The sequence below is a fragment of the Vulpes vulpes genome, chromosome 5, assembly GCF_048418805.1.
Source record: "Vulpes vulpes isolate BD-2025 chromosome 5, VulVul3, whole genome shotgun sequence".
In the NCBI taxonomy this organism is placed as follows: domain Eukaryota; kingdom Metazoa; phylum Chordata; class Mammalia; order Carnivora; family Canidae; genus Vulpes; species Vulpes vulpes.
The window spans coordinates 60866919-60894045 of NC_132784.1; the positions used below are offsets into that span (position 1 = coordinate 60866919).

The 27127-nt window shown below is 36.4% G+C and overlaps 1 protein-coding gene across 1 annotated transcript in view; it reads left to right on the top strand.

The window, feature by feature from the left end:
• Positions 1-27127, top strand: part of LOC140599021 (uncharacterized) — a 79360-nt gene that overhangs the window by 43362 nt on the left and 8871 nt on the right. Inside the window, exons 5-7 of the mRNA XM_072758170.1 lie at positions 7673-7725; positions 8781-8924; positions 26252-26371. Coding sequence (XP_072614271.1) covers positions 7673-7725; positions 8781-8924; positions 26252-26371 — 317 coding nt within the window. The remainder of the gene's footprint in view (positions 1-7672; positions 7726-8780; positions 8925-26251; positions 26372-27127) is intronic.

Genomic DNA, 27127 nt, shown 5'->3' on the forward strand with positions numbered 1-27127 from the left:
CAGCGCCCTGGGATCCGGGGCCCTGTGCTGCTTGAATCGTGCTCCCAGGGTGCATGACTCCCAAAGGCAGCAGGGCGCAGACACTTCCGTCTGGAGCCACCACTCAACAGACTGGCTTCTCCCAGATGCCCCATCAAGTGCACGCTCCAGCCCTTTACTGAGATGGGCCCACAGTTTGTGGTGGGCTTTACCCCTGGGCAAGGGGTACTTCCTCTATTAGTGACTCCGGAAAACTGGAGGTTTCACTGCCCCTCCTGTGATTCTACCCGATTTCCCTGCTAAGCGCTTTTCCATCCGGGAAGAACCAGTGCGGAATTTTGAAGTTCCTGCTTCTCTGGGCCTGGCCCTTCCTGTCCTGGAGGCTTTCCCTGCCTGGCTTTAGTCTGGCTCCTAGCGGTGCCCCTCCCCCGCTTGATTCTTTTTTATTTAATTTTTTTCCACCTTCCTACCTTGCTAGAAGTGAAAACCCTTCTCTCTGTAGCATTCTGGCTGTTCTCTTTAAATCTCAGGCCCAAATACGTAGGTGTTCAGGGTGATTTGAAAGTTATCTAGGGGGATCCCTGGGTGGCGCAGCGGTTTGGCGCAGCGGTTTGGCGCCTGCCTTTGGCCCAGGGCGCGATCCTGGAGACCCGGGATCGAATCCCACGTCGGGCTCCCGGTGCATGGAGCCTGCTTCTCCCTCTGCCTGTGTCTCTGCCTCTCTATCTCTCTCTCTCTATGTGACTATTATAAATAAAAAAAAAAAGAAAGTTATCTAGGTTAAGTTGGTGGGACCAGGTGAGTTGAGGACCCCTATTCTTCTGCCAGCTTGCCCTGCCCCCTATAGAATTCATTTTGATATCCTTTTCCTTTCAGTACCTGGAAGCTACCATTCCATTGTCTACTGACCTCCATGGTTTATAAGTCAGATGTTTTTTGGGTTTATTTTTTATGATAAGTCAGATCATAAAGATCTTACTGAAAATTTCTTGAACATAACTTGTTTTTCTCTTGCTACTTTCAATATTCTCTTTCAGTGATGGCTTTCAACATTTTGACTTTGATGTGTTTAGATATGGATCCCTTATGTTTACTCTACCTGGAATTGAAGCACAAGCTTCTTGGATGAATATTTTTCATCAAACTTGGACATTTTTGGCTATTCAACTATTCTTTTTTTTAATAATAAATTTATTTTTTATTGGTGTTCAATTTACCAACATACAGAATAACACCCAGTGCTCATCCCATCAAGTGCCCCCCTCAGAGCCCATCACCCATTCACCCCCACCCCCCGCCCTCTTCCCCTTCCATCACCCCTAGTTCGTTTCCCAGAGTTAGGAGTCTTTATGTTCTGTCTCCCTTTCTGATATTTCCTACCCATTTCTTCTCCCTTCCCTTCTATTCCCTTTCACTATTATTTATATTCCCTAAATAAATGAGACCATATAATGTTTGTTCTTCTCCGATTGACTCATTTTCACTCAGCGTAATACCCTCCAGTTCCATCCACGTTGAAGCAAATGGTGGGTATTTGTCGTTTCTAATGGCTGAGTAATATTCCATTGTATACATAAACCACATCTTCTTTATCCATTCATCTTTCGATGGACACCAAGGCTCCTTCCACAGTTTGGCTATTGTGGAAATTGCTGCTATAAACATTGGGGTGCAGGTGTCCCGGCATTTCATTGCATCTATATCTTTGGGGTAAATCCCCATGTCCTTTCTCTCTCTCTTCTCCTTCTCATTTTCTCTTTATGCCTATTCGGGTATACTGGATGGTATACAGATCACTGAGACTGTTCATTTTTCTGTATTGTTTTGTTTCTCTTCATCAGACTAGATAATTTCAATTAACCTAGCGTCAGGTTTTCTAATTCTTTCTTCTGCCCACTCAAATTTGCTGTTGAGCTTTTCCAAGGAATTTTTCATTTCAATTTATTGTATTTTCCACTCGAGAGTTTCTATTTGGTTCTATTTTTATAATTTCAGAGTCTTTATTGATAGTCTCTCATGAGTTATTCTCATATTTTTCTTTTATCCTTTAAATATAGTCTTCTTTAGTTCTTTGAATATTTTCACAATAGCTGATTTAAGTCTTTGTCTATTAGGCTTATCACCCTGAGGAACACTTCCTATTATTGCCTTTTCCCCCCATCTATGGCACATATTTTCCTGTTTCTTTGTATGTCTCATAATTCTTTTGTTGAAAACTAAACATTCTAAACAATAGAATGAGACAAATTTGGAAATTAGATCCTGAGAATTTTTGTCAGAGTTCTAGTATTTACTGTTGCTATTTGTTTAGTGGCTTTCCTGGACTAATTTTGCAAAGTCTGTGGTTGTCATGTGTAATGTTTCTACTTAACTTAGTGACCAGCTGATGATTGGAATGAGATATATGTTAGTTGCTTGAACTACAAGTTTTCCACTCCTTACTAAAAGGATCTGTATGTTGTTAGAGAATGCCTTCAATATTTTGGGAGCTTAATACTCTGCCTTAGCATTTACTTCCTGTTCACACACAGCCTCAAGGTCATCCAGAGATTAGAGCTTGTTTAGGTCCTTCCTTGCCATGTGCACATTCATGAGGCCTATTAGACATCAAGGTATATGTCAGAACTTTAAGTGTCCTAGATTTTCAGTTTTAAGTTTTTCATCCAGTCTGTTTTGCTGATATTGTTACTTATATTGCTTCCAGGTAGCTGTAATTGGCAGTTTTTAAAAAGCCACGTATTGGTTTCATAAACACCCTGGAATAGGGCTTTTCTCATTGAGTAAGCTCTGGGTCAAGTCAAATAAAGATAAGCCCTATGAATAGGACTTTTCTGGGAGTTGCCATACTGATCAATAGTGGAAGTTTTTTGGGAGGATTCTGAATCTGTTCTGCCCTCTCCAATGGTTATTTGGCTGCTGTTTTTCACAGTTACCATCATTCTGAAATTTTTAAAGGCTACCAGGAAGTATGGAGTGGAAATAGGATAAGTTAAAATACCAAAAAGACTATTACCAAAAGTCAGACATTTTTCTTGAATAAACACTTCTCAGATTGCTGCAAGCCTTTGATTAATTTCCAGAATCTGAAAAGTTGATTTTGACAAATATTTCCAATGTCTTAATTGCTTTTATGAAAAAGTGGATTTTTGGAGCTCCTTACTATGCCATTTTAAATGGCTTATACAAACTATTTGACTTTCTTATACAAACTATTTTTGGAGAATCAAATAATTCCTCAAGGGAATTTATTCTTTTGAAAAAATATCAAACACTAAATTAAGAAAAATAATATGATTAAGAAAGCCATGATTATGGACTCTCCAATGGTATGGATCTAATTAAATATCATCAATAGATTCTAAAATTCATTAGAAGAAAAATTGATGAGCAAATATAGAGTGGGTAAATCAAGACAAAACCTAATTTATAGTTCAATTTTTATCACTAAAGCAAGACAACCAGTCACTCAAGTGTCATGTTTATGCAAAGGGAGTATATAGCTCCAACTATCCAGAATTTTGCCAGAAAATGTGAACCTAAATCTAATGAAGCCTCTGCATATGACTACTAGGCTATAGGAAATATGAAGAATAGAGAAACAAGTTAAATGACACCATAAAGAAGCAACTAGATAAATTCAGAATGTGGGAAATTATAAGGGCCCAATGATTTATCTACTATTTTTTTTCAGTAAACGTAGCATTTTAAAAAGGAAGAAAACTGCAAGTTTTTAAAAGAATTAATACATAAAGCAACCGAATGCAGTAAGTGGAACTGATTTGAATAATGATTCAAACTAAACTACAAACAGACATTTTTAAGACAATCAGTAAATTTTAGGATGGATTAGGTATTAGATATTTTCAAGAAACTATTGTTAATTTTATTGGATTTAGTGGGGATATTATTTTTTTAAAAAACTCTAACTATTAGAACACCCACTGAAATATGTAAAAGTGAAATGATATCTTTCCTGTACCAGAAAAAAAAAACCAGGAAGGGTAACTGATGAAAAACAAGGTTGCAAAGTATAATGGTAACAAGGTTGCTAATGGTAATAGCTCTGTGATATCTAGCATATTTTTTCTGCATATTTGAAATTTTCCATGAAAAATGTTAAATGTAAAACTTTCAATAGCATCTCCTACTACTCACAGGTAAAGCCAGAGTTTTAAGAAGGCCCTGAATGATCTGGCTTCCTCTTCTCACTCCCTACTCTAGCCACACCCTCTTCCTTGAGCAGCCTCAGACATTGTCCTGCTGCCATTCCTTATACTGGCCACTTTCTCTTCCCAGATATTTACAAGGTTCTCTCCTTCACCTTCTTGGGGACTTTGATCAAATATCCTGTTTGTAGGGAGGATTTTTGTGAATGCCTCCCTTTACATTTCCATCCATGCATATACCCTAATTCCCTCCATACTTAATTATTCTCTTTAGCTTGTATTACTTTCATAGTATAAGTTTTCCTTATGGGTCTAGATTATTATTGGTTTCCCCCTTCTCACTACAAGCTCCCAATAGGGTAGGGTACTTCATCTGTTTTCTTCACTGCTCTATCCCCAGCATTGAGAACAGTGCTTGGCACATACCAATGCTCAGTGAAACTTTATTGAATTAGTTAACTGGTAAAACATCAAAAATAAAAGAGTTCAACAAACATTAGTCCCCTCTAACTATTCATAAGTAGCCATATGATGCAAATAATTTAATAATGTAGGCTTGGTAGTCATCCATTTGTTCCTACCATGTGTTGGGTCAGTTGTTAAACACTGAATATAAAAATTAATCTATCAAGTCCAGCAGGATACACACACGCGCGCGCACACACACACACACACACGTTTGTAACAATGGAATATTTTTGTAAAACAACTTGGTCTTCAAAGTTCTGCATGATGAGCCTGTGAGGTACCTGTGCTGGTATTATCTACACTTTACAAAAGAATAAACTGAAGACCATAGAAATTGTATGTACCATGTCTTCTAGAATATTCTTGATTGCAGGGGGCTTCTGATTATGAGGCTTCTTCCAAGGAGGGCATCCCTACAGTTAGGGATAGAACCACCACATAATAAGGCGGCAGGTAATGTCAACCACAGCCTCCAAAGATAGAGTATGATGTTGATGCAACCAATTAAGAGTGGCATCGCTCTACCCAACCCTCATCGAGGGAACTTGCAAGCTCAGTGGAACAGTGGGGTCTTACCACACTGTGGGGGTCCACGCGGGGCTCCTCGTGCAGAGAACCTGCAGCTGCGCTCTTGGCTACAACCGCAGAGTCGGAATGACGCAGGGGAGGATGAAGTCCACAACCGAGGAAGCAGCGCCCGTTCAGATGTACAACCTGCAAAACCCTGAACCAAGGGCACCACATGAGGATAAACGATCCAGTAGGCCTACACGTGAGTGTAGGGAGCCTTAACCAAGGCTGTCACTGTTGCTAAGAATAAAACCACCCCAGGGGGCAGGTATTCCCAACGACCCCTTAGAGTGCTTCCCAAACACAGTGGGAAAAACCCCAATTAAGACATCATTTTACTTTTTATTTATTCCTTTAAATACTTCTTCCATTGTGTGTTTCCAATAACTGACTTATTTTACACACACAGCATCCTCTCATATGAAGGTAGGTTGGCTAATTTACAGAAGGAGAACATAGTGTAGTGGCTTGGGATCCCAGAGTCATGGAACAAGCAGTGGCAAGCCCGGCTCCTGCCTTTCACTTTTTGATCATATTCCCATATTTTTCGTGGTTTAGGAGATGTGCATTAGACTTTGCAGCAACAAAAAACACATAAACATCATATTTTGGATGATAGGAATGATTGATTTCCAAGAACTGGAAGTTAAGAGTTTCTCTTTTTGTATATTCTTTTCTAGCTGGGTTGGCAAGTATTACTTGGGAGAATCTTTAACCATGATTAAATAGGTAAATTCTTCTTTTGCTCATTTGGAGCAAGCCACAGAGAGTTCCCCATGTGAGAAGTGACTCTTCTGGGAATCACTTCTTTCAATTTATATGGCCTGCCCACAAAAATTGTTTGATCCTCAACATCAAAACCAGAGCTTGTTGTCTTTACCCAAGGTCCATGTGTCCTGATCAGCCTATTCTTTTTCTCTTGATTCACATGCTCTGGAGAATGACTCAATTTTTGTGGCACCTCTGGGTCTATCCAAAATTAACTCAATAAATGCCAGAGAACCTATGCTTTGAGGCTGACCTTCCCAAACATATGTTACATGACTGGTATAAACAAATCTATTTCACTTATACATAATATGGTAACAGATCAATAGATAGAAATGTAATTTTATGTGTCAAATTGATTTAACAAACATCTGTTAAATTCCAACAATTTAAAAATACATTGCTAGAGCCAGACATTTTCACACTGTGAGCACACAGAAGCAAAGATGTATATGGTAAGGTACTTTAAAAACATGAGTTAAAGCCACATAGTAATGGAAATAGTGCTCAGGAATGGATGGGGTACTTAATATGGGGAGAAGAAGAGGTCAAATCATACCCAACTCTAATGTGCCACATAAAAAAAAGTTCACTGGGGACTGAAGGCAACAAGAACCCAGTGAAAGATTATGAGCAGATGATTTCCACATTTGATTCTGAGTTTAGAAATTTCATTGTGGACATAGTATAAATACTGGACTTAAGGACTTAAGTTTCTCTATTGTGGTTATTAGATTATTTTGTATTTTTAATTCTTTAGCAAGTTATAGTTAGGGGGCATTTCCAATTTTTGACCATTAGACAATTGGGGGGTCATGAAACTGCTACAATTGTACTGAGGGCTCAAGAGAAGTGCCTGCTTGAGTGGTAAGGCAGAGGCTGGCAGACAAAGCTGTCTTCCAGATTGATGGAGCCATAAAGATAGCAGCAGCCACTATACTATTTGACAGGTAGTTGTTTCCAGACACCTTTCTGTGAGTTGGATTAATTTGGAGGCACACTAGCATTGCTGCTGCAGTAACCTAGAAGTAAATTCCTGCTGACCTGTACTAAACACGAGATAAGCACCATACCTTTGAACATCTTTTTTCTTTATCAGTTGCTGAGTTGTGAAAGCTACCTTTTCTAAGTTGAATCCAAAAAAATTATATTCCCCAGCTTCCCTTGCATTCAGAGAGACTGGAAGAGAACAACAAAAGAGACCCTACACTGAGCTTTAATTTTGCTTACATAGATGATGGCCCAGAGAGGCAGGGAAGGTTTGACCATCTGCAGCAGAATTCTGGGGTGGGAAGTAGCAAGGACACTTTCTCCTCAATTTAGATTGGTGTCTTGCTACTGGACATTGGTCTACAAACAACCTTACCAATGATTCTGAGTTCACTAATATCCTGTTTTGCTTAAACCGGCCAGAATAAATTCTGTTGTCTGCATCTAAGAATCCTAAGGACTCCCAAAGTGTCTTTAAAGATGTAAAAGAGGGATAAAATCTAATAGGACCATAAGAGTTTTTAAGCAGGTATGTTTGAGAGAAAATCAATGGGTTTTATTTTAAATTTGTATTTCAGATAATTGTTTAATTGTGAAAAATTAGAAAATGCTAGAACAAATTTCTCAATAACTTTTAAGTGCCTTATCTAAGAAAATCATTATTTATTTTTTACAATTTTTTCTAGAGAATAATTTCATTCATTCTCTCTAATGTTTATGCTATGTTTTAGATTATATGACATCATTCCACATTGTGTTGGAAAAAGAAACCAGAATGTTGGGGGTAAGGACTAAGTGCTACTTGAGTAGATAAATTACCTTGATATTACAAGTCCCAAATAATTTTAAAAGGAGACAGTGATTCCTCTGCCTCAACAACCCAATGGAAGAGAATTAATGGAATGAGTTTCAGTAATTCTACCCCTATGATTTCCTTTTGTCTATGTATGTTTATGATTCTAAGTAAATCTGAGACTGTGGGTCCTAAAGAAAATGATGAGGTCAGAGGTATATGCAAGAGATCACCTAGATCACAGGGCTTTGTAGACATTGATCATATCACAGCATTGTGTTCTCAGCATATTTTTTGTATATCTTGGGGGAGGTGATATTCTGGAGCACTATTCCTACTACTTCACCCCCAACCAAATGTAGCATGCTACCTCTTTTCTATCATATACACTAATTAGTGGGCTCTTGAGTCAGATTAAAAACCAGAACTGTAAGATAAATCTTGGTTTAGGAAAATGCCTAAGACTGTTGGGGCCAGAATATTAGGATTCAGCAGGTTTGGTTGCAAGTGGATCCTCTCACCTCATGGTGCCAAAAATCAGAATTTCTAACAGAAGAAAACCATTGCCCATTAGTTGGTTGAGGGGATGGAGATAGTAGAAATGTATCAGAGGAAAGAACTAAGACTGAGAGTAGTATATGCAAGACCAAACAGAGAAGAGGAAAAGGCAAAAGGGCTACAGAGACTACAATTCTTCTCTCAGAACTAGAGGATGTTAAGTATACCCATTCACAAATAAGTCCCTAGATACCTTCATTTACTCGAAAGCAACCACACCTCTACAAATTGCTGGGAAAGCTTCATAAATAACCCTTGTATGAGCTACATGTAGGGATAACAAGCACTTTATGGCTGCTACCTTCCTCCATTACCTTGGCTTCTCCCTAGTTTTTGATAATTTCTAACAAGAGTAGTGGCAGAGAATACTATGATTCAGAGATACAGAAGCTATACTCCTCCACCCATGCCCTTTCTATCACTCAATTTGTAACTCTCTTGAAATTTTATATATCTGAGTAATTGATTATGACATTCTTTTCTTACAGGCTGCCCAAGTAATGGTTGGTTTGATCCACTGTGCTCTGGGATATTTCTGGATACAGTTATATATCAGAGAATTTGATTCAATTTCAATAGATTACCTGCCTATAACCTTGCTATCAGGATACCCATTTTGGGCATTCTTGTTTGTGAGTAAATTATCTCAATAATGATCATTCATTCATTTATTCAATGTATTTGTGCCATCGTCCATGGTCAGGCAATAATGTAGAGATACCAACTGTAAAAACATACAATTCCTACTGTCAAGAAATTCATTCTTGTATCTACTGAAGCTATTTTAAGATGATAAATTTATTAATAAAATTTTTCCATACAAAGATTTTATTTAGTTGAATGAATGTTAGAGCCAAGGAATGGTAAGCTTTCCAAAGGGCATTTTATTTTTTTTATTTTTAAAGATTTTATTTATTTATTCATGAGAGACACAGAGAGAGGCAGAGACACAGGTAGAGAGAGAAGCAGACTCCATGCAGGGAGCCCAATGTTGGACTTGATCCCAGGACTCCAGGATCCCGACCTGAGCCAAAGACAGACATGCAACCACTAAGCCACCCAGGCATCCCTCCAAAGGGCATTTTAGATACATAGTAAATGTTTACTTATAAGACTCATGTTTGCTAATAATATAGGCAAGCTGAGAAAGAGAGCTTAATAGTTGGGGCAATAAAAGAGACTTTGAAAAGCAATTTGATAAAAAAGAAAAGAAGAAGGAGCAGGGAGCCATTGACCCAAGAGGAATTTGGAAGAATTCACTAAGGATTTCTAAAGGATGTATATTGTCTTATAGCATGAAGTAAAATATTCCACCACCTTCCATTTCCCTACAGACTTCTCAAAAATATCTGCCTATCTCACAAAAATATTTTTCAGTCACTTGGCAAATCTTCGCTACCTAATGGGGGGCCAGGCTCTGTTTTAAATATTTTAGTTATGGTAGTGAATAAAACAGACCAAGATCCGTACCCTTATAAAGCTTACTTTCTAGTGAAAGATAATGTATTAAAAGATGAAAAAAACTGTGGGGAAAATAATGTAGAGAAGGATAAGAAGGTATAAAGTTGCAATTTTTATAGGATATTCAAGCTTCCTTGAGAAAAGGCATTTGAACAAAGACTTGAAGTAGTTGAAGTGATAAGCTACAAGGGATGTCTGAAAAAAGAATATACAAGGAGAGCAGACTCTAAGCTGAGAGCAAGCCTTATTGAAAAAATGGCCAGTCTGGATGGAGCGAATTGGGCTAAGAGAAACTGGTAGGAAAAGAGATCAGCTATATGATAGGAAGTATGTTAATCTAAGAACTTGTAGTCATTCTATGTACTATTACTTTAAGTAACACTGAGAGCCATTGCAAGGCATTGAACAGAGGAAATGACATGATCTAACTTAAGTAAAAACCATTAAAAGATCATGAAGGAGCAAAAGATCATGCAAGGAGTCTTTAAAAGATTTGATTACGGTTATGCAGGTGAGAGAGTATAGTGGTTCAAACCAGAGAGATAGTAAAAGAAAAAGTTGATTCTGGATGTATTTTTATATTAGAACCCCAAAAATTTCCTGATGGCTTGGATATGGGATGTGAAAAGGAGAAGGAAATAAAGGAGACTTCAAAATAGTGGGTCAAGCAATTAAAAGAATGGACTTATGACTTATCATTGACTAAGATGGGCAAGGCTAGGAGTTTAAAGAGGCTGGAATTTCATGTGTTTAATTTAGGGCATGTTGGGTTTGAAATCCCTTTTAGACATCTTAGATATCTTCGACATTAGAGATACCAAGTATCCTGCTTATACATAGGAGTATGGAGTTTGGGAAAGAAGTATAAATGTAAGGTCATTGGCATACATATTTAATGAAATGACACAAGATAAAATTAGCAAGACTTTATCTCATTTGTATAGGTAGAGAGAAGGGCTATGGCCTGATTTCTCGGGGCATATCCGGCATTAGGAATTAAGATTGAAGGGATCCCTGGGTGGCGCAGCGGTTTGGCGCCTGCCTTTGGCCCAGGGCGCGATCCTGGAGACCCGGGATCGAATCCCACATCATGCTCCCGGTGCATGGAGCCTGCTTCTCCCTCCGCCTGTGTCTCTGCCTCTCTCTCTCTCTGTGACTATCATAAATAAATAAAAATTTTAAAAAAAAGGAATTAAGATTGAAAAAGAGGAACAGGCAAAGAAAATTGAGGAGTAAAACAAGAGAGTATACTATCCTGGAAGCCAACTGAAGAAGGCAGAGTTGAGGAGGGAGCAGTCAAATCTCAAAGACTATAAATAGGTGAAGTTAGATGAGATACCATCTAATTGCCATTGGCTTTTGCAACACTGAGATCATGAGTGACCTCCACGAGGAGAAGTGGAGCTGAGAACCTGATTGAAATAACTTTTTAAAAGAATCAGAAGACAGAGCAAGTTTAGAGAACTTTTTTTTTTATTGGAGTTCAGTGTGCCAACATATAGCATAACATCCTATGCTCATCCCGCCAAGTGCCCCCCTCATTGCCCATCACCCAGTCACTCCAACCCCCCTCCCACCTCCCCTTCCACTACCCCTTGTTCATTTCCCAGAGTTAGGTGTCTCTCATGTTTTGTCACCCCCCACTGATATTTTCACTCATTTTCTCTCCTTTCCCTGTATTCCCTTTCACTAATTTTCATATTCCCCAAATGAATGAGACCATATAATGTTTGTCCTTTTCTGATTGACTTATTTCACTCAGCATAATACCCTCCAGGTCCCTCCACATCGAAGCAAATAGTGCGTATTTGTCATTTCTAATGGCTGAGTAATATTCCATTGTATACATAAACCACATCTTCTTTATCCATTCATCTTTCGATGGACACTGAGGCTCCTTACACAGTTTGGCTATTGTGGACATTGCTGCTATAAACATTGGGTTTCATTGAATTTTCCTGGAAAATAAAAATAAAACTAATGTGGCATTAGCTGACAGAGCAAGTACAGTATGTTTTTGTTCTGACACAGTGATTAACTGAGTCTGTCTTCCTAGCTATGGCAGTAATCCAATAGGAGACTGAGAGCACTGGGCACGCAATGTGGTGAGCCACATTTGAGTTACATATACTTACCTGCCCTATTATTATGCTACCACACATTAAGAAAGCCACCCCAAGCTAGGAGTCAAAAGGGAGCACAAGTTCTGTGTAGTCCTTCAATCATTCAGTGACCCATACTACAATTTCACTGGACTAAAATTACTCCTGGCCTCAGCCAATTATGTAATGTTATTATCCCTAGTGTCTTTATCTACCAATTATTTCTGTTTATTAATTTTTAGACCTAATGCATACATTTATGCAAGTTATCCAAATTCAACTTTGAACTGAGGGGGTTTAAATAAATCAAGAGGCAAAAGAACATATGTGTAATTTTTTTCAACATATTTGAGAGTTATTATGGAAACATGGACCATAGGTACTTAAAGCGGCTGGCCATAAACAACTGGGAGAAATGAGGGAGGCTTTTCAGAGGGAAGTGTACTTGCACTGAAGAACAGGTCCTTTTCAGTAGCAATTTCTCCTCCTAGAGCTGCTCATCCCCCAAGTCTTGATGCTTATTGTCAACTTAAATATCACCTTATCTTAAAGACCTTTTGACAAAACTCTTAAAATTCACCCCTAAGGTATCCTCTATCATTGTACCATTTTATTTTCTTCATATTTTGATAAGACATGAAAATCTCTAATGTGTCAAAGGCCCTGTGTTTTTGAGGAAGAAACATGCACTGCTTCCCTCATTTCTGACTATGGATAGTCTTTTTTGATGCCATAGAAAGGTTGTATGCATACATGCAATTTGTACCAATGAAAAAAAAAAACCATTCTTGATGCACAACTACGGGTAACAACTATCTTTTTAAAAATGTATTTATTTTTAATTCACATATACTTAACATAGAGTGTTATATTAGTTTCAGGTGCACAATATAATGACTCAACAATTCTATACATCACTCACTGCTCATCACAATAAATGTACTTTTAATCCCCTTCACCTATTTCACCCACTCCCTTCTCCACCTCTCCTCTGGTAACCACCAGTTCTCTATAGTGGAGTCTGTTTTTTTGTTTGTCTATTTTCTTCTTTGTTCACTCTTAAATTCCACATGTGAGTGAAATCATATGGTATTTGTTTCTCTGACTTATTTTGCTTTGTGTAATACCCTCTAGATCCATCCATGTGTTGCAAGTAGAAAGATTTCATTTTTTGAATGGCTGAGTAATAATATATATATATATCCATTCATCTATGGTTGAACACTTGGATTCCTTCCATATTTTGGCTATTGTGAATAATGCTGCAATAAACATAGGGGTGCATATATCTTTTCAAATTAGTATTTTCATTGTCTTTGGATAAATACCCAATAGTGGAATTATTGGATCATATACTAATTCTATTTTAATTTTTTGAGGAACCTATGTACTGTATTCCACAGTAGCTGCACCATCTTGCATTCCCACCAGCAGTGCATGAGGGTTCCTTTTCCTCCATACCCTCGCCAATGCTTGCTATTTCTTGTGTTTTTTATTTTCTTTTAACCATTCTAACAAGTGTGAGGTGATATCTCATCGTGATCTTGATTTGCGTTTCCCTCATGATGAGTGATGTTGAGCATCTTTTCATGTCTGTTGGCCATCTGTATTCCTTTAGGAAAATGTCTGTTCATGTCTTCTGCCAATTTTTAATTGGATTATTTGTTTTTTGGTGTTGAGTTGTATAAGTTCATTATATATTTTAGATATTAACTCCTTACTGGATATGTCATTTACAAATATCTTCTCCCATTCAGTAGGCTGTCTTTTCATTTTATTGATGGTTTCCTTCACTGTGCAAAAAAGCTTTTCAAAAACAACTGTCTTTCCAACCAATGTCAGAAAATAATAAAATATTCAGGATAGGTGATTTTGGGTGTGATTCTTACATTTCAAAAATTAAACTGCAGATTAAATGTTTTTTGAATGCTATTCTCTGTTAAAATAGTTTTCAGTAGCATTCTATTAGACACTCATGTGGGTGGACCCACTAAATTATAATAGTGTGTATTTTTTAGTAATAAAAGTTCATGCACTCAACAAGAAGTTCCTTTTTTTTTTAACATACCAAGTCTTTTATTATGGAAGCTTTCAGACATTGATAAACAGAATAGTATATTGCCCCCTTGGTACTCATTACCCAGTTTAGACAATTAGCAGCTCATAGTTAGTCTTGCTTCATCCATACTTCCATGCACTTCCCTTATTTTACTCGGATTATTTTGAAGCAATTCCTAGACATTACATAATTTTATTTGCAAATATTTCAGTATGCATCTCTAAGATAAGGACTCTTAAATTAAAATACAGATAACTTGCAAGGAGTGGATGGAACTAGAGGGTATTAGGCTAGGTGAAATAAGTCAGTCAGAGAAAGACAAATACCATGTGATTTCACTCATATGTGGAATTTAAGAAACAAAACAGATAAACATAAGTGAAGGGAAAGAAAAATAAAATAAGATGAAAACAGAGAGGAAAGCAAACCATAAGAGACTCTTAACTCTAGGGAACAAACTGAGGGTCGCTGTAAGGGAAAGGGGTAAGGGGATGGGATAATTGAGTGATGGACATTAAGTAGAGCACTTGATGTAATGAGCACTTAGTGTTATATGCAACTGGTGAATCACTAAGTTCTATCCCTGAGACTAATAATACAATATATATTAACTAAATTGAATTTAATTTTTTAAAAGAAATCAATAAGAAGTTCTTAAATGAAACCAATAAAATTGTATCTACCCTCCATGCCATGAAATCACGTTAAAAATATTCCTTTATTCCATCCTATGGAAGTACACAAATATACAAGTATAACATTAACCCAATAATGGTTTCCTCCTCCCAATGCTTTAATAGAAAACCGTGGATTTATTACTAGGTGATTTTTCCAGAGGTTACCATAGAACTACAATGGGAATCTTGGTGTTTCAGAAAAATTATTTTCAAAGTTAAATTGTTCTTTAGATTAGCTAAAAAAAAAAAGAGGAAGGAAATGAAATGAAAAGAAAAGAAAAGAAAAGAAAAGAAAAAGAGAAGGAGAAAGAGAGAAATATATTAACTCCAATTCCTCAAGAAGAGGATTTTTAAAAAATATTAAAAGCTACATTACTCTTCGAGGAATCTAAAAAAAAATTGAGGCAAAAGTGGGGAGAGAGCCCTAACTTATTTCAATGAATCTGATACCTGTAGCTCTCTTATGTATAATGGAAAATTTGACTGGTTTGGCTCCCTGGTTCTGGGAAATTTCCCAAGAAATAAGAGTGTCTTTGTTATTCCTGGGCCCCTTGCACCATACCTGAGTGTTCAGGAGCTGGCTGTTGCAGAAAGACCAACCACAGATAGGTAATGAAACTCCATAATGAAACTATGGAAACAGGCTCAGGTAGGTTTTGGTTGGTGATATACATTGATATGCCAGGAGGATGATACATGCTGAGGATATGGAAGCTTCATGCTTAGACCATTGTAGACCTATGCATTTCTTCATTTGGCTGGTCTTGATTTGTTGATAAAATTGTAAGTATAGCACTTTCCTGGGTTCTAGGAGTCATTCTAGCAAATTACCAAATCTGAGATGGATTGTGGGAAAGCTTATATTTGTAGCCAGTTGGTCAGAAGTCCAGGGGGTCTGGAAATCCCCAAGTTTATGGCTGGTGACTGAAATGAATGTAGTTTTACTGGGACCTGTGCTCTTAACCTGTGAAGTCTGAGCTAACTCTGGGAAGTTGGCATTAAAATGGCATCACACTCACAAAGCAGAGACCACCAGGACACTGCCAGAGAAGTGAAGGAGCTGGAGGCACAGGAAACCTTTAGGAATTTTAGATATTCAGGGATTTCATCTCACACCTCATCAAATATATTTAAATGTTCTCATATCCCCATATTAAATATAATTCTGTTTTGAAAAATTAAAAGGCTTCTTGTGATTCTGTTTTTGGAAAGTTATCTACAAATAACTCATTTAATTTGTTATTAATTATACCTCCTCAGTTATCATTGTGGAAATCTCAAGAAGTGAAAAAAATCTAAATTATAAGTTATTTTCAAATGTAGTAAAGTTGTTATGGATCTGAAATTTACTAATTAATGAAGTTGACATTATGTTACATATTATAGATCTTTCATTAAACTTGTTATTAATTTTTTAAAAGTGTTATTGAAGTTGTCAGAGGAATCTCTTGGGTGATAACAAAGATGCGTATGTGTGACTCTTTTTGTTCTCAGTTTGTCATATCAGGAATTTTTGCAATAGAAGCAGAGAAGACATCTTCCCCAAAATTGGTAAGAATAATTGAAGCTATTTCAAAGATAAAAATTTAACTTGTCAAAGACAAGGATACCGCTAAGAAGGGATATCATTGCCTCTTAAACAGTAGAAATGTATTCAAAATACTAAAATGTAAAATATTGCTTTACAATACTTTACAATATTTTTAAATGGATGTACTCCAACAAAAATCTTTGTTAATTTAATAAAATATTAAAATAACACAGAATGCTTGAAGCAAACCAGGAAATCAGAAGTGGAAATTTAAATATGATATGTCATTTCTTTCAAGTTAAATGTCAAATATGATAGATAAAGTGTAAATGGATACTTTGAAGCAGTGAGAGAGAAAAATATGTGATTAGAACAATAAGTTAAGATTTTTTTAAATGACTTCTATGTACCAGATGACTCACTTAGACTGACTTAGATGCCTCTTCTTTTAAATGACTTTTTAAATGACTTCTATGTACCAGATGCCTCACTTAGAGTTTTTGTATATATTTCACAACAAACCCTATCAGGGTGGTTAATAGCATACATTCATTGTATAGATAAGGAGACTGAGATACCAAGAGTATCAGCAACTGTCTCTAAAGACCTAGATTTATTTTTTCAATTTTTTATTTAAATTCAATTTAGTTAATATATATTGTATTATTAGTCTCAAGGGTAGAGTTTAGAGACTCATCAGTCTTATATAACACCCAGCGTTCATTACATCATGTGCCCTCCTTAATGACCATCACCCAGTGACCCCATCCCCCCAACACCTCCCCTCCAGAAACCCTCAGTTAAGAGTTAGAGCTTAGAGTTAAGAGCCTCTTATGGTTTGCTTCCCTCTCTATTTTCATCTTATTTTATTTTTCCGTCCCTTCACCTATGTTTATCTGTTTTGTTTCTTAAATTCTACATATGAGTGAAATTACATGGTATTTGTCTTTCTCTGACTGATTTATTTCACTTACCATAATATGGTCTAGTTCCATCCAAGTCATTGGAAATGACAAGATTTCATTCTTTCTCATTTTTTGATAGCTGAGTAACATTTATTTAGATATATATATATAAATATATTTAATTAATATTATTATATTAATCCTTTAATATTATTATTATAGCCTTTATTTATATCTATAAATCCTATTTATCCTTTCATCTGTCATTGGATATCTCAGCTCCTTCCATATTTTAGCTATTGTGGACACTGCTATAATGTATAATAATGTGTGACATTATTATAAATAATGGAGTGCATGTGCCCCTTCAAAACACTGTGAAAACAAACAAACAAACAAACAAACAAACAAACAAACAAACAAAAAACACTGTGTATCCTTTGGATAAATACCTAGTAGTGCAATCCTGGGCTGTAAAGTAGTTCTATTTTTAACTTCTTGAGGAACCTCCACACTGTTTTACAGAGTGGCTGTAAAGTTTGCCTTACCACCAACAGTGCAAGAGGGTTCCCCCTTCTCTACATCCTCACCAACATCTGTTGTTTCCTGACTTGTTCATTTGAGCCATTCTGACTGGTATGAGGTGGTATCTCATTGTGGTTTTGATTTGTATTTCCCTAATCCTGAGTGATGTTGAACATTTTTTTTTCATGTGCCTTTTGGCCATTTATATGTCTTCTTTTTTTAATTTATTTTTTAAATTGGAGTTCAATTTGCCAACACATAGCATATCACCCAGTGCTCATCCCATCAAGGGCCCCCCTCAGTGCTCATCACCCAGTCACTGTTCATGTCTTCTGCCCATTTCTTGACTGAATTATTTTATTTTGGTGTGTTGAGTCGGATAAGTTCTTTATAGGTCTTGGATATGAGCCCTTTAACTGATAGGTAGATCATTTGCCAATATCTTCTCCCAATTCCATAGGTTGCTTTTTAGTTTTGTTGACTGTTTCCTTTGCTGTGCAGAAGATTTTTATCATGATGAAGTCCCAATAGTTCATTTTTGCTTTTGTTTCCCCTGCCTTTGGAGAGCGGTCTAACGAGAAGTTGCTGTGGCCAAGGCCAAAGAGGTTGCTGCCTGTGTTCTCCTCTAGTATTTTGATGGATTCTTGTCTCACATTTAAGTCTTTCATCCATTTGGGGTTTATTTTTGTGTATGTGTAAAAGAATGGTCCAATTTCATTCTTTTGCATGTGGCTGTCCAATTTTCCCAACACCATTTATTGATGAAGAGACTGTCTTCTTTCCATTGGATATTCTTTCCTGCTTTGTCAAAGATTGGTTGACCATAGAGCTGAGGGCCCATTTCTGGGTTCTCTATTCTGTTCCATTGATCTATGTGTCTGTTTTTGTGCCAGTACCACACTGTCTTGATGATCACAGCTTTGTAGTACAGCTTGAAGTCTGGAATAGTAATGCCTCCAGTTTTGGTTTTCTTTTTCAACATTACTTTGGCTATTCAGGATATTTTCTGGTTCCATACAAATTTTAGGTATGTTCCAGCTCTGTGAAAAATGTCGTTGGTATTTTAATAGGGATTGCATTGAAAGTGTAGATTGCTTCGGGTGGCACAGAAATTTTAACAATATTTGTTAAAGCCAAAAGCATGGAATGTTTTTCCATTTCTTCATGAATTCCTCAATTTCTTTCATTAGTGTTTATATTTTTTAAGAGTTTACTTATTTATTTAAGAGAGAGAGAGAGCAGGAGCAGGAGGGAGGGGCAGAGAGAGATAAGCAACCCAAGGACCCAGGGATCATGACCTAAACCAACCAACTAAGCCACCCAGGTGCCTCAAGTGTTTCATAGTTTTCAGAGTACAGATTCTTTGCCTCTTTGGTTAGATTTATTTTTTTAAGATTTTATTTATCCATGCAAGACACAGAGAGAGAGGCAGAGACATGGGCAGAGGGAGAAGCAGGCTTCCCATGGAGAGCCTGATGTGAGACTCAATCCCAGGACCCCAGGATCATGACCTGAGCTGGAGGCAAATTGCTCAACCACTGAGCCAGCCAGGTGCCGCAGATTAAATTTATTCCTAAGTATCTTATTTGGTGCAATTATAAATGGGATCAATTTCTTGATTTCTCTTACTTCTATTTCATTGTTAGTGCATTGATAGAAATGCAACTCATTTCTGTGCATTGATTTTATATCCTGTGACTTTGCTGAATTCCTGTATCAGTTCTAGCAATTTTTTGGTAGACTCTTTTGGGTTTTCTACATAGTGTATCATGTCATCTTTGAAGAGTGAGTTTGACTTCTTTGCTGATTTGGATGTCTTTTATTTCTTTTTGTTGTCTGATTGCTGAGGCTAGGATTTCTAGTACTATGTTGAATAACAGTGTTGAGAGTGGACATCCCTCTCATGTTCCTGACCTTGGGGGAAAAGCTCTCAGTTTTTCCTCATTGAGGAGTATATTCACTGTGGGTCTCTCGTATATCATTTTTATGATATTGAGGTAGGTTCCCTCTATCCCTATACAGTGGAGAGCTTTTATCAGGAAAAGATACTGTATTTTGTCAAATGCTTTTTCTGCATCTATTGAGAGGATCATATGGTTCTTGTCCTTTCTTTTATTAATGTGGTGTATTATGTTGATTGATTTGCAGATGTTGAAGTCCTGCAGCCCAGGACTATATCCCACTTGGTCATGGTAAATAGTTCTTTTAATGTACTATTAGATACTATTAGCTAATATCTTGGTGAGAATTTTTGCATCCATGTTTGTTAGGGATATTGATCTATAATTCTCTTTTTTAGTTGGGCCTTTTTCTGGTTTTAGAAGCAAGGTAATGCTGGCTTCATAGAATGAGTTTGGAAGTTTTCCTTCCATTTCAATTTTTTGGAACAGTTTCAGAAGAATAGGTATTAGTTCTTCTTTAAAAGTTTGGTAAAATTCCCCTGGGAAGCCACTTGGCCCTGGACTCTTGCTTATTGGGAGACTTTTTATTATCAATTTAATTTCTTTGTTGGGTATGGGTCCATTCAGTTTTTATACTTCTTCCTGTGTCAGGTTTGGTAGTTTATGGGTTTCTAGGAATTTATCCATTTCTTCCAAATTACCTACTTTGCTGTTATATAATTGCTCACAATATTCTCTTATAATTGCTTGTATTTTTTCAGTTCAGTGTTGGTTGTGATCTCTCCTCTTCCATTCATAATTTTATTTATGTGGGTCATTCCTCTTTTCTTTTTGGTAAGTCTGGCTAGGAGTTTATCAATCATTAATTTTTTCAAAGAACTGGCTCCTAGTTTCATTGATATGTTCTACTATTTTGTATTATCATTGATTTCTGCTCTAACCTTTTCATTTACTTCCATGTACTTTCTTAATTTTTCTTTAATTTCCTGGTTGACCCATTCATTCTTTAGTAGGATGTTCCTTAACTTCCACGTATTTGTAGTACTTCCAAATTTTTTCTTGTGGTTGACTTCAAGTTTCAAAGCATTGTGGTCTGAAACTATGCATTGTATGATATCAATCTTTTTGTCCCAGTTGAGACCTGGTTTTTGACCCAGTATGTGACCTATTCTGGAGAATATTCCATGTGCACTTGAGAAGAATGTGTATTTTGCTGTTTTAGGATGAGATGTTTTGAATATATCTGTTAAGTCCAGCTGGTCCAGCGTGTCATTCGAAGTCCTTGTTTCCCTGTGGATCTTTTGCTTAGATAATCTGTCCACTGCTATGAGTGGGGTGTTAAAGTCCTCTGCTATTATTGTATTATTATCAATGAGTTCCTGATTTGTTATTAATTGGTTTATATATTTGGCTGCTCCCAAGTTAGGAGCATAAATATTTACAATTATTAGATCTTCTCGTTGGGTAGACCCTTTTATTATGATATGGTGCCCTTCTTCATCTCTTATTACAGTCTTTGGTTTAAAATCTAATTAGTCTGATATAAGAATGGCTTCTCCAGCTTTGTTTTGGTGTCCATTAGCATGATAAATGATTCTCCACCCCTTTAATTTCAAGCTGGAGGTTTCTTTGGGTCTAAAATGAGTCTCTTATAAGCAACATATCAATGGGTCTTGGTTTGTTTTAGGGTTTTTTGTATTTTTTTATTAAAGTTTGATTTGCCAACATATAGAATAATACCCAGTGCTCATCCCATCGGTCTTGTTTTTTTTATCCATTCTGATACCCTATGTCTTTTGATGGGAGCATTTAGTCCATTTGCATTCAGAGTAATTATTGAAGTCTGTATGAGTTTAGTGGCATTGTATTACCTGTAAAGTCGCTGTTCCTGTAGATTGTCTCTGAAAGAACTAGATTTATTTATTTTTATTTTTTAAAAAGATTTTATTTATTTATTCATGAGAGACACAGAGAAAGAGGCAATGGAAGAAGCAGGCTTCATGCAGGGAGCCCAATGCAAGGCTCGATCCTGGGACTGCAGGATCATGCCCTGATCCAAAGGCAGGCGCCCAACCGCTGAGCCAGCCAGGTGTCCCATGAAAGAACTAGATTTAGATGTAGATTGTGAAACAGTTGAAATCTGAATCCAGACAATTTAGCTCAGAATCCAAAATTACTTAGAAGATATGACAAGAAGAACAAATGCTGAGGCCATGAAGGTTGAGGGAAGGGACAAGGGGGAATAAGAAGAGAGAAGGTTTAGGATAAGATAATATGCAAGCCTTCCATGAGCCCAGCAAACAAAGTAGAGTAACACATCCTATTTATTTAGACATATCCACTTATCTACCTTTGTTTTTTTCATTTCTTCTTGTATTTCAGCATTTCAATTTGGAATTCCTTTCTTTCTGGCTGAGAAACTCCCCTTAGTATTTTTTCTTTCAGCAGAAACATTAGTCTGAAAACAACCATACACTGCTTTTTATGAAGTTTCTGTGAGCCTTAGCTTTGCACCTTTTGTCGTGATGCATCAGTTTTTACCACAATAGTTTTACAATGTTCCCTTTACCTTCAGCTTTCAACAAATTTATTATGATGTACCTAGATGTATTTTGTTTTGTATTCATCTTATCTGGGATTAGCCAAATGTATGTACCTATAAAGGGTTGAATCTTAATTGATACTTTCATTGACTTTGGAAAATTGTTGGCCTTTTTCTCTTCAAATATTGCTTTTGCCAGATTGCCTTCCCCTGCTCTACTTTTGGGACTCCAGATAAATGTAGGTTAAATATTTTCACTATGCCCATATGTTTTTCACATTTTTCCCTTTTTCTTTTATTATTTTTTCTCAATCTTTTATTTCATCATTTTATTTTTTTTAATAAATTTTTATTGGTGTTCAATTTACCAACATACAGAATAACACCCAGTGCTCATCCCGTCAAGTGTCCCCCTCAGTGCCCGTCACCCATTCACCCCCACCCCCCGCCCTCCTCCCCTTCCACGACCCCTAGTTCATTTCCCAGAGTTAGGAGTCTTTATGTTCTGTCTCCCTTTCTGATATTTCCCACACATTTCTTCTCCCTTCCCTTATATTCCCTTTTCACTATTATTTATATTCCCCAAATGAATGAGAACATCATTTTCTATTGCCCTTCCCTCCAAATAATTGATGCTGTTTGTTGTTGTATCTAATAGGCAGTTATGAAGTTCTCTCTTTCAGTTATTCTTCAAATCTAGAGCTTCCATTCAATTCTGTTTTTAGAGTCTAATCCTCCCATTAAATTCTCTATCTGTTCATCTGTCTGCTCCATTCATCTCTATTTTCTTGAACATATTAATAATAGCTATTTAAAAACTTGTATCAATGGGATCGCTGGGTGGCGCAGCGGTTTGGCGCCTGCCTTTGGCCCAGGGCGCGATCCTGGAGACCCGGGATCGAGTCCCACATCGGGCTCCCGGTGCATGGAGCCTGCTTCTCCCTCCGCCTGTGTCTCTGCCTCTCTCTCTCTCTCTCTCTCTGTGACTATCATAAATTAAAAAAAAAAAACTTGTATCAATAATCCCAATAACTGGATCACTTATGAGACTATTTGTATTGGCTTTTCTAGCCTTTAAAAAAAATATATGATTCTTTTAATTTGCTTAGTAATTTTTTATTGAGTGCCAGAAATTGTGTATAGAAAAGTACAGCAATGTCAATGTCAGTAGTTTCAGAAAGGGTTTGCCCGTTCCTCCCTTCAGCTGATAAACCAGATCTGAGGTTGAATAGCAGTATGGATAAGAATCCATGTACCTCTTATTCATCTTCCACTTGTGGCATAGAACCCTCTAGGCCTTGCAATTGAGAACCTGATGTTTACAAGAAACCACCCCATAACAGTCCTGATCCATGTTTCCTCAGCACAATTACTTGGCAAAAAAAAAAACTCTGCCCTGCTTTTCAGAGCTTTCTTCTTATTTAACCTACTGACCAGCAAAACTTCAAAATCTGACTAGCATCTTAAAAAAATAATTAGTCATATAGCTGGCTCATTTCTTTGGTTCTCCCTTTTCCACAGAAGCTTGTCTCCTCTGCTTTACAATTTTATCTTTCCAGCCCTCCAAGAACACCAAAAGTTATGATGATTCCTCCCTCCCATAGCAATAACCTTCTGCTCAGACAAAATCTGAAATCTCAACCTCTTGTCCGGACAAATGCTCCCAAGGAAAAATTATCTGTAGAACATCTGTGTATCTCTCTGTGGTCTTCTTTTTCAGGATTCTTGGCCCCTGTTTATTGATCAGTGATTTAGCACTAATGCTTTTCTCATGCTTTTATGTAGATTAAATACCTGTGGTATTGTATCCTGTTTTTCTAGCTGTTGTCTGAAGGAACATTAGCCTGCCATAGCTTTTTCATCATACCAAAAGTATAAATCTTCTTAGTGTTTTGAGGTCCATAGTATCTTATTTTTTTATATTCCTGATATTATTTTGTTTTCTCTTTTTCTTAGTCAATCACACTGTGATTACATTAAGTTTATTATCTTAAAGAACCACATTTTGGGTTTTTAATCCTCTCTCATATGTTTGTTTTCTATGGCATTACTTTCTACTTTGTCTTTATATTTCCTTCCCTATTTTCTCTGGACTTTATTTGCTATTTTTATAGCTTCATCAGATTGATAGTTCATCAGATCTGTTGCATCTCTCAAAATTTAATATGTGGTAATTTCAGCATTATTCAATTAAAATATTTTATCATTTCCAATGTAATTTTCCCCAAAAGTATTACTTTTTTGTTTGACTAACAAGTGTTTTCTGAAACTCAGTAATTTTTTTCAAGCTGTTAAATTGAAATTTAGCACAAATACAGAAAACATACAAAACATAAATATCCATATCAAAGAATTATCAGAGTGAAAACCCAAGGAACTCCCTTTTGAATCAAACATATCAGAAGCCCCCTTCATCCTCCTCTTTCAGAAACTTTACCTTCTCTTCTTTCTAAAGGTAAATATTATATGACTTACTAAATTGTGGTATATAAATACAACACTGCTGTATTGCAACATAAAGGAATACACAATAGTGACCACACTACAATAAGAATGAATCTGACAGTGTTGAATGAATGAAACCAAAAAGAAAATAATTAATACACATTGTATTTATACATGTTTAATTAATTGTAATTATATTTAAAAACTTACACAGTACTCACAGTATAATTCTTTTTATTTTATTTTATTTTATATTTTTATAAATTTATTTTTTATTGGTGTTCAATTTGCCATCATATAGAATAACACCCAGTGCTCAGCCAGCCAAGTGCCCACCTCAGTGCCCATCGCCCAGTTACCCCCACCCCCCTCCCACTTCCCCTTCCACCACCCCTAGTTCATTTCCCAGAGTTAGCAGTCTTTCATGTTCTGTCTCCCTTTCTGATATTTCCCACTCATTTTTTCTCCTTTCCCCTTTATTCCCTTTCACTATTTTTTATATTCCCCAAATGAATGAGACCATATAATGTTTGTCCTTCTCCAATTGACTTATTTCAGTCAACATAATACCCTCCAGTTCCATCCACATCGAAGCAAATGGTGGGTATTTGTCGTTTCTAATGGCTGAGTATATATTCCATTGTATACATAAACCACATCTTCTTTATCCATTCATCTTTCGATGGACACCAAGGCTCCTTCCACAGTTTGGCTATTGTCACAGTATAATTCTTAAAGTTCAAAATTTACCTCATTGTGAAAAATGGAAAACTTTACATGATTTTTAAAATTTCATTTGAGGCACCTGGGTATCTCAGTCACTTAAACAGCTGAGTCTTGATTTCAGCTCAGGTCTTGATATCAATGTCATAAGTTCAATCCTTGCATTGGGATTCACATTGGGTATGGACCTACTTTCTAAAAAAATGTCATTTTACATTTATGGGTTTAAATAATTTATTTATTTTGTTTTTCCTATAATGAAGTCATATTGTTTTTTGTTTGTTTCACATTTTTATTTAAATTCCAGTTAGCTAACATTTGGTGCAATATTCATTTTAGGAGTAGAATTTAGTTATTCATCACCTACATACAACACCCAGTGCTCATCACAAGTGCTCGGGTTTAATTTATTTAGAATGTTATGTCATTGATGATGAAAATAAAGAAGAATGTCATATATGAAGGTATACATAAATGAATATAAATTCCAAATATACAAAGAAATTGAAAAACACACAAATAATGTATAGGCTGAAATAGAAGTAGAGGGAAATGGTCTAGGGTCTTTGCATTGTCTAGACAAATATTTAAGTACTTATCACTATTATGCTTTAGCATTTAAGAATTTTGTATTGATGGGGAATCCCTGGGTGGCTCAGCGGTTTAGCACCTGCCTTTGGCCTAGGGCGTGATCCTGGAGTCCCAGGATCAGGTCCCACATCGGGCTCCCTGCATGGGGCCTGCTTCTTCCTCTGCCTGTGTCTCTACCTCTCTCTCTCTCTCTCTCTCTCTCTCTCTCTCTGTGTGTGTGTGTGTCTCTCATAAATAAATAAAATCTTTAAAAAAAAAGAATTTTGTATTGAAGGAGTGAATGAAATGAATGCATGCAAAATTTAAAAAATATTCAGTCCTATTTAGATCCTGGTAAATTTGGAGATTAGGGAACCCATAGAGTAACCTGATATTCTGGAAAGGTCAGAAATTATAATAAATCATCCACTTTGACACACTTGCCAGTACTGCAAACTAACTTCATTCCAACTTATTTGTACCACATATGACTGGTTGACATTTTGTGTCTTTTCCAGCTGAAGTACACAATAAGGGTAAACACCCACAGTTCTGTCCTTGCAATAATTGGCCTGTTTCTAATTGGACTTGAAATTATATTATTTTTAATGAAACAAGTAAAATTTGTGTGGATACAGGTAAGTACAAGATTTTCTAATTTTTTTCACAGAGACATTTTAAGTTTGTAAATGAGCTTAGAATATTTTGGTGTCAGACAAATGTAGAGGTGGTAGAAATTATTAATTCACATTTGGCATGACCACAAATATGGATTCAAACCACTAAATAGATTTCTAAACCTATTACCACCAAAAATTCAAGAAATCAAATAAAGGACATTACATAAAGTAAAATAATTAATGTCTATATCAATAAGATTCAGATGAAGGGTACTGAAGACAGAAAGACCTTAAATAAATGGATATCTTAGAAGGATAGATGAGAGATTGACAGGTTCATTGACTCAATGTCCTAGATATCTATTCTCCCTAGTACCTGTTACAATGGCTGGAAATTAATAGATGTCTAATAAATTTTAATTAGACGAATGGATGTTCTTTATTAAACATTCCTCTGATAGTATTCCCAGATTAGCATATAAAACATTCCTGAAAACTGATAATTAGAAGTTCTCTGGACACAATAAGTCTCAAGTCCCCTGATATGCCAAAAATTCACCTTTTCTTGACACAGCACTAACATTCTAAACTAAATATACAAGATGCCTAAGTTGAAATGGAAGAAAGGCCAACAGATTGATCATTGGTTCAATTTGCATGGGATTCCAAGTTTCCTAAAGTTATGGAAGTATTTGTATTAGTATGCTAGCACTTGAGAATTTCAAAGACCTGGTGAAATTAGACAAAAAAGGGAAGTCTGATTCTTTTTCAGCA